Source organism: Poecilia formosa, unplaced genomic scaffold (assembly GCF_000485575.1).
Source record: "Poecilia formosa unplaced genomic scaffold, Poecilia_formosa-5.1.2 Scaffold349, whole genome shotgun sequence".
Classification (NCBI taxonomy): domain Eukaryota; kingdom Metazoa; phylum Chordata; class Actinopteri; order Cyprinodontiformes; family Poeciliidae; genus Poecilia; species Poecilia formosa.
In genome coordinates this window covers 451095-460365 of record NW_006800288.1, presented here as the reverse complement: position 1 = coordinate 460365, position 9271 = coordinate 451095, and the positions used below count along the sequence as shown (strand labels likewise).

General features: G+C 38.3%; 1 protein-coding gene across 1 annotated transcript in view; it reads right to left on the bottom strand.

Moving 5' to 3' along the window:
- fam135b (family with sequence similarity 135 member B) overlaps positions 1-9271 on the bottom strand; it is a 55496-nt gene that overhangs the window by 23853 nt on the left and 22372 nt on the right. The window contains exons 4-7 of the mRNA XM_016661911.1: positions 9027-9166; positions 6360-6430; positions 6064-6237; positions 4446-4572 (exon numbers count right to left, since the gene is read on the bottom strand). Coding sequence (XP_016517397.1) covers positions 4446-4572; positions 6064-6237; positions 6360-6430; positions 9027-9166 — 512 coding nt within the window. The remainder of the gene's footprint in view (positions 1-4445; positions 4573-6063; positions 6238-6359; positions 6431-9026; positions 9167-9271) is intronic.

The following is a 9271-nucleotide window of genomic DNA, read 5'->3' as shown; positions in this document are numbered from 1 at the left end:
TTTAAATTGTGTTAATAGGCCAAGAATAACCGGAGTTATGCTAAAATTAGTAAACCATATTTTTCCGAATGTCAGAGAAATGTCAAAAGCGCCGCTTTTTCGTAAAAATGTACTGAATCGTAGCGAATTGTATCGCTCAACAAATATCATGATGCATATCGTATCATGACCAGAATATCATATATTGTATCGTATCGTGAAATTATTGTATTGCTACACCCCTAGCACTTACTACTCCTTATAATCTCAGAAGTGCCTCATAATTTCCATGATGAAAACAATATAACATAAAAGTTGAAGCAAAAGAGGAAAAACATACCAGCACGGACAGAAAGCATTTTGCATCATTGAAAGTGAAAGTTATTTACTTTTTATTTTGTACTTACATGCATTTAAAACCCCGTATTTTGTTTTACCTTTACTTTAAAAAATTTAGTATATTCTGTACTTCTACCAGAACTTCATACAAGTACAGTATCTGTACTTTTGCTTAAGTAGAGAATGTGAATACTTTTGACCCCTTTGGTGAGACAAGATTGGTGAACAAACATCATCCACTCTCTTCCTGAAGCCCAAGGAACAGAGTGGGCAGGAGTTTTAGCAGAGTTAGGTTATAAAACAACCCAAACTTTAAACACAGCTACATTCATCATCAGAAAAGGGAAAGTGTATTGAACAGTTGTAAAACCTACTGAGGTATGACTGTCCACTGAATCTGACTGGTCAAGTAAGGAGAGCAATAATCAGAGAAGCAGCCAAGAGGCCAGTGGATGCAGAATCCATATTCTGCATCCATAAATCATGTGGACGCATCAGCTCGATGACCTCGCTGTGTACTATCAGGATTTCTTGAATCGTTATTAAAGGTGACCTTCACAGCATAGCAGTAGGTAATTTGGGGTAATGTAGAACTGATGCAGAGACCAAAGCTTGGAGAAGATATTAAAGTGTTTGTGTTGAATTCTACAAATCTGACCTTTATGGGAGAGTGGGCAGAAGAAGGTCATTGCTCAAGCAAAGCCATAAGGAGTCTTGTTTGCTCTTTGCCATAAACCATGTAGGAGACACAACAAAAATGTGTGAGATGAGATAAAAAGCTGAACTTCTGGGCCTACATGCAAAACATTTTGCGTGGACGAAACCTAACAATGATCAGATCATCTAAAAAACCAAATATGGTTTTATTTATGTGGAACATTTCAGCAACAAGGCAGTTCAAAGTGCTTTACATGACAAAAAGATAACAATAAACAAACACCACTTCTCTTTATTTTGACACTATAGTGTCAAAATAAAGAGAAGTAAACAAAAAGTTGTAATCCAGACTAGTATTTGTTTCAGTTATCAACTCTAAACAAAGTGTTTTTAGCCTCGATTTAAAGGAGTTTAGTGTTTCAGCGATTTTGTAGTTTTCTGGAGGTTAGTTCCTGATTAGCAGAGAACAAAAATTAAATGCTGCTTTCCCAAGTTTGGTTCTGATTCTGAGGATGCAGAAAAGACTAGAAGATTTGAGTGGTCTGGAAATTTGACAAAGCATCATCCATTATCTTCCATTTCATGTAGGGTCGGGTAGCAGCCTAAACAAAGAAACCCAGGCTCCGGAAACATAGTTTCTCCGATTGAAGACTCAGTGTGTCCTGGGTTTGGACATTTGGGTGTCCTCCAGGTGGGACATGTCCAGAACACCTCACCAGGGAGGGTTATTCTTCCACTTATGAGCCACTTCATGGCAAAAACACAAACTCTTCACAAGAACTTTTGGTCTAGTTTCCAGTGCAAATATCTTGGTACACTTGAAATAAGACAAACAAATTTACTACAACAACCTTTTTAGAAAGATGTGGTAGTTTGTTTAAAGCCAATAATTCATTAATATTGATGAAAAAGTACTAGTTCCCCACTGGCAGAGCATTTGACTTATAACAAAACATTTTCCTTATTTTATAAGAGAAATAATCTGCCAATGGAATAAGTACTGTTTCATCAATGTTAAGGAGTTATTGGTTTAAAACAAGCTCCTATATCTTGCTGACACGTTACTTGTAAGTTAATTTTGTCTTATTTCAAATTTACTAAGATATATGACTGGAAACTAGACCAAATATACTTCAGATTTAATGTTTTTGCAGTGAATTTGTGTTGATATATCACATAAAATCTCAATAAAATGTTTCTGGTTGTAACAAAGTGTAAGAAAGCTCAGTGGATTTCAATAGACAGTCTCTGGATCTCCTAATGGATCAACACAACGGCCACTATAATGCAAAGCCAGGAGATCGGTGTCTTCCATTTGTGGAGTTCTTCCCAAGGCCGTAATGTTTTAACAGCGCCGCTGCGGCTCGGCTCTGGGACTGACGGAGGATGTACTGTAATTTGCCCCAAGCGAGTCAACTCACCGGCCCTGTCATCATACATGTGTGTGCTCTGTAATTCCAGCTGCGCATTACACCCGAACCAGGAAGGAACATCTGTATGTTTACTTTAATATTTCTTTGTAGCTTTCTAGATGCCTGCTAGAATCAGCTCCAGAATGAGAAATAAAGAAAAAAAGCTTCTTTTTTTTTTTCAGATGAACTAGTCATTATATTACCAGCTTAAGATGCACCACGTCCCTTGATATTTCTGTTTTGTTTTATTCTTCTTAGTTTACTTTAATAATATAAATGATTATTTCAGATACAGAAATCTGCTGTTACAAAGCCCATTTGATACTTTGGTTCATGTTTTTAGCATTGTCGGTAAAAAAAAAGCTGTTGAAATTCTGATGACATTATGGTTTCATTTTATTCAGCCAAAGAAATCTGAAACACATGACGGTTTCCTTCTGAAGGAGCAGGGAATAATTACAGGACAGAGCCCGTGTTAAGAGGGAAAGTGATAAAAATCGTAGCTGCAGGTTAAAGAGTTCAAAAATAAATAAAGGATGAAGGAGGAGTTGAAGTTCTGAACACATTTCACCTGCAGGTATGTGGTACGTGGCGCTTGTGAGCATAACTCGCTGCTTTGATCAAACCAAATCCCCCAGTGTGGCTTAACCAGAGCTTATTAAAGCGCCCAGCTGGAGGTGGGGTGGGGGGTTAATAGGGTGAGGCGGGGGGCTAGCTCTGGAGCTCATTAGGATTTACAGTGGAGGCTGTGAAAAAATGCTACCTGTAGCTTTACAACTGTACTTTGGAATAATTAGAGAACATGCAATATACTGAGAAAACTACAATATGACTTCATATCTGTGCTTGTTGCATGTTCTCGTTTCTAAATTCTGCTAACAAGAGCAGAACAGATAGATGAGCGTTACCATAGAAACCAGAAAGTGTTTGATAATCTCTAATTATTGATCAAACTTGACGTATGCCTTTATGCAATGAAAATCAACAACAACCAAACAAAAAAATGGAACAAGTTTCTGTTTACACAACTATTTGTCACCTGTGACCAAGAGACATTTTCAATTCATTAAATTGCAGCAATCTCTGCCCAGGAAAGTCCAGAAGAGGCCATACAAAGATGCCGTCCTAAAATATTCAAGTGACGAAAAGCACATGTGACTTTATATTAATTTAACAATAACAAAGTAACTGTAACCCTACAGATTTAAAATCGTGTTGTGCTTTCTTGCAAAAGACTGTGAAAAAAAATTCTAATTCTTCTGTTTTTTTCAAAAGTCTCCAAATTCCATCGCACTAAAGTGGATGAAATGTACCAGTTACATTTTCTAATGAAAATCTAACTGATAATGCCTCTTGACAATAGATGACAAGTGTAGTAGAATAAGGTGTTCTTTTGTCATTACTTTTGCCTTGGTAGTCTTTAATGCCTTCGACGTTTTGGCAAATATTGCGTGCCAATGAATGAAACACTGTTACACATCTGGAGAACAACGCTGCTCCTGCCATGTGGCTCGACAACACAATGTATGACCAAACCTGTTATACCTAAGACTGTTTTATCACCATGGTGTGTGGTCTGTCCAGTTACCAATCAGGAAGTAGGTAACTGGACTGCATAATAGATACAGCAAGTGTATAAAAATTAAAAATATTCACAGCAGACATGCCACAGAAGCCTGTCACACTACTGCATCCTCCCTGTTGATGGCTACTATCAGTTTCAGATGGCCATCCTGAAGCCTGCATGCTGAGACATGTGGGCTACTCTGACATCATGAACAGACTTTGCTGCACACTGGTAATCACTGAGTCGAACTTCAGAGCCCAAGCAATAGCAGATTCAGAGGAGAAAACCAGACCAGAATATGTAATCTAAATCAGGATGATGCACTCAAGTCAGACACCAAGTTCCAGAACTGTCACATTTATGTCAATGTTAGGTGTTTTGTTTAATTCCTTTAAAAGAGACAGGCAGTGGAATACTAGCAGACTGGGGACAACATGTTGTGTTGAGTGAGACAAAATTAGCTTTGACTTTTCTGCGAAAGGTTAACATACCTCAGAGATGACAGGCTTGCAGTAGCCAGCTCCGAACACCAGGTTCTCCACAGACACAGCAGACGGGTCGCTCACGCTCTCAGGTGAGCCTTTCCCCAGCCAGGAGCCCTTCCCCGTGCGCGCAAAGCTGGAGAGGGACGTAGAGGACACATGAATGGACCGGCAGTGAATGTGTGTGTGTGTGTGTGTGTGTGTGTGTGCGTGCGTGCGTGCGTGTGTGCGTGCTTTTGTGTGTGTGTGTTTTGGAAGAAGTAAAAAAAGCTGCAAACATAATGATATTGTTTCTGATTAGATGAACTTCAAATTCAGTCCCCTGCCATAATAGCATCTGCATTTTAAGCATTTTACTTCTAAAATTGTCCTGTGCCATCATGTCTGATTACATTATCAATTCATCTATTGTTTGGCACAAGAAATCTGAATTTTAACTCCTTTAAATCCCCGAATGTCATTTCTGTTAAGAACTTATTAGTTTTTTATAACCATCATATAGGAATCCTGTTTGGGTTCTCAAACCCAATTTATTTGGTGTCTTTACAGAAAGTCCAAAGAAACATGGCATAATTCTACAGATTACAAGGTTGGCTGCCCATTACTAACTGACTGTTTGTGTCCAAAAGGAGACAGATATTGTGACCACCTGACATCACACTGCTGAATGGTACTTATCTCACTGCTCATGTCTAGCTTTCTGTCTAGCAGCTATATCTTCAAAAACAGATACAGTAGATGACAGGAGACTTCATCACATCAAATATACGCAGTGATCAAAATAACTGAAGCACTCAACCAAACGTGATCTGAATGTATTTGAGTGATGAGTAAACAAGCAGTGGAATTGGCAGTACGGATGAAATGGTCTGACGATCCTTTGAGTAAAGGGTGTGAGCAATAATTTGGTGAGGAATGGACTGAGACAGTTGTTGCTGGTTGGTCCACACTTGGTTAAAGCTAAGCTTAAATGAGGTCACTGAAATATTAAACTTGTGAAACATGGGGTTGGCTGGCCAAGCAACACCTTAAAACCTATAAGAACTCCTAAAATCACTGCTAGAGGTGACCTCCAGAGAGCAGTGGTAGGTTTATTAATGATGTTCTTTTGTATTAATTTAGAACTATGATTTGTGGTTGAACCTGGAACACCTGCTTCCTTTGTGGCACATTGTTCCAAAAGCAGCCATCCCTTCCTTGGAGTTAATGACACCATACACTGCAGTCTGGGAAGAACCACTCAGACAAAGACTGACAATACAATCATCTACTATTGGTGTGGTCTCTCCTGTCTTCCTGGTTTCCTGACATTCCAATTGGTTCCAATGTTAAACCAACCAACATGGGCAATTGTGCAAACCCAAAATGCTGCTCCCTTCAGACTCCATCAGGCAATGCAGGCTAACGCATTTTTATGAGGGAACCCCAACGCCCAATCACCTTCACTTCCTGCTTAGACTAACTGTTGGATGGTTGGTCACATCCTCTAGTGATGACTCCACTGAAATAACACTTCTGTGGTTATGAAATCACTTACATACCCACTGTCGGCTCAAATTGTGAGAGAACATTTTTTTGTTTTGTTGTACTTTTTGTAAAATATTTGCATTTCATAATTAAACTCTACCTGATTAGCGGTTGGTGTAAGGCAACCAGTGAGGCGTGCACGGAGACAGAAATGACAGACAAGTGGAAGTAGTCAAACATGACGGGGACGTGATGGTGAAGGCCTCGCCGCGGATGGAAGTGGAGCCTCAGGGTCCGACTGCTGATCAACGGGACTGTCACTATCTCTGCCAACCTGGAGAGATTATAGATGGTAGATGGAGTAAAAGGGAACAAAAAATGTCGGTATTTAATGCTTTTCTTAGCCCGCTATCACAAAAAACCACAGGTTTTAACCAAGTAAACAGAAAAACCTACTGTTGCTCATTGTCAGTGAAGTGAAGATCCAACTTCAACTGGAAGTCCACCTCACTCAAGGCTTCCTCCAACTGCAAAACCCACAAAATGATATTCATGCATGATGTCACTGAATCATGAGAAATGATGAATAAATTATTTGTACAATAAATGCACCTTTTTTACTTAACACAAAGAAACGCGCCCTTCTGGTTGGCCAAACTTGCTTTGTCACATCAGTGATTTTTAGGTTGAGAACGTTCAGTACAGGTGAGGGCATTTATTGTTTCGTTTATTATTTATTGTGATGAATTTCTTACAGATGCTGATGTTTTCAAGCTTTTTTTTCTTCAAAAAATAATGATTTTCTGCTAGTTTATAAAAACACATTTAAGATTAGAATATTACATTAGACCAATAAAAAATATTATTAATGCAGAAATGTGGGTTTAATGAAATATAAGTTTATAATACGTGCCTAAAGGTTAATATTTTCAAAACATATTAATTTCAATTGGAATGCCTATTCTAATTCATTAAATTTGACTGTATTTAGAGGCATTGTGAGTAAATATACTCCTTCACAATTACATTGTGTTGGTGTAACATGTAAAATGTTAAATAAAAAATTGTTTTTACAGTGAACAAACAAAAGCCTGTATTAACTATGGAAGCTGCACTACTTAAAAAAAAAAAAAAAAGGTTTTCCTTTTTTGTATCTCTGCACAGTAAAAGTACAAATGTTTTCAGTTGTGCCTAACACCGATGTTTAGATTGATCAAGCTTACGTTCGTGTGTCTGCGGGGGAAATGAAGGGCTATTTGTGTCTGTGCTCTCTGTGGCTGTGAGCAGCAGATAACCTCCGGGAGGTTAATGAGTGGGAAGCTCCCTTACACGTCTCTGAACCTCCACTTAGACTTCCACATTTGATGAAATCTCCTAAAATTAGAAGTATTTCAAGAGAACCAGGGAAGCTGTATCAATCATGGAAGGAAAGGGTTAATGCGCCAGCAGCAGGGGATCTAACGGATGATTAGGTCTAAGTAGCACCTAGCTGCCCTGGCTGTCACAGAAGATGGCTACCTTCTCTCAAAAGCGGGCCGGGTTCGATCCTCCAGGATGAACCCATGGTGAAAACGGAACGGACAGCACATCAATATCTGTCCGCCAGGTTTACACAGTTGGTCATTTGAGCCGTAACGGCCATTCTGGGACACAGACAATTAACACGCATGTCAGTTAAAGCGTATCAATTCCTGGCGGCAGATCGCTGAACCCACTGATCCTGCGTCTCTTAGTAATAATAAAGGGCAGCGCTCAGTTAGACAGCAGATTAGCTTCTGTAGCCTGTAGCTTTGTTGTGGTTTTCCCCAGTATTGACTTCCTCTCTCTAATTTCATCATCATAATAATTAAAGTCAAAATATTTTGAAGGATTTTATGTTTGACAATTAATCACTATGCTAGCTGGTTCAGCTCCAACCTTAAGTGTGTCGTGATAATCACATTAAATAATACTGCACATCACTTTTTAAAAAGATAACCCACAAATCAGTTTGCTGATCTTATTCCAGTACAAGAACCTTCATTTCTATTTACACAAGAAGCTATTTATCTTTAGTGATGCTTTCATTGCCACATCAAAAAACTATAATTGAAATATTTTTAGTCTATGTAAAGCTACAACTTCAAAAAAAAGAAAGCTTTAACTTGTCAAATTCAGCCAAGTTCATTTCTTAAGTTGTCAAGATAAACAAATGTAAATAAAATAAGTTGGATAAAGTTCATTCAGTTACTTGTGAATAACTAATTAAATTTTTTAACGGCATTCTCTCTATATATTGCAGGCCTTTGTTGTTGTTTTTTCTATGTTTGTTGCACTTGGCAGTAAAAATTGAACAAAGTTTAACATAGAACACATTTTAATATTGGACAAATATACCTAAAATACAGAAATCTGTTTTCAAAATATTAGATTTTTTTCAAGGGACAGAAGCTATTCAGACCAATTAATCGTCCCACTTAGTAAATGATTTAACTGTCGACTCAACTATTGCTGGCCACACTCATCCCCGAGTACATACTGAATCAAAAACTCACACAGGAACTGATCTGACATCATGAAGAGAGTCAGATGAGCTCAAATATGAAAACACACCAAAAACTAAAGAAATCCAGGAACAGATCTGAAACGAAGTCACTGGCAAAGGGTTTGAATGCAGTTCTGCGAAATACACTAACATAAAAAAAACTTTCTATTGAAAAATGTGTTTTTAAGAAATTGCCATTTTTCTATTAAGATCACTTATTTTCGTAAATCCGATTTGCGCAATTTTAAAGTGAATGGAAACGAAGATTGTGATGACTTCCTGTAATTAGTGTGTGTTGAGGCTGATTTCTATTGTAACAGTTACTGCTGCACCCTAAGTGGAATGTAAAAGGAAAAAAGCCTTTGTAGCTTAATAAGGAAACAGTAGAAAGCACCATTAGTGAATACTAACTGTATTTGTTTCTTTTCTCACAATGTTAAGCAGGAGTCCACTGAGAGCTGTCCGACTCAGAAAGAAAACTACCATGTAATTGTTTTAACTGTTGTATATATTCACCATTTTAAATTCTAATTTACCTGGAAAATTAAGTAGTTTCTATACAGATAGTGTCAGAAACTGCCATATCCAGTGTGACTCACCCTTTCTCCATCCAGTAGTAGGTGGACTTTGAAGATCATGCAGTCGTTGACAGCAATCTCCTCGTTTCTGTAGAGGATCTGAAATATTCGGCTGAAGACACTGCCCTCATACACCCCCGCGGAGTTGAAGCTGCACTCTCCTGGTGTAGGACACAACCAAACAGCACAACAATTAGCAGCTTACTGCTGCAGGATGATCGTTAGATCACTCAAGGGCAACTGTCTGTGTGCAAGGTTCACATTTT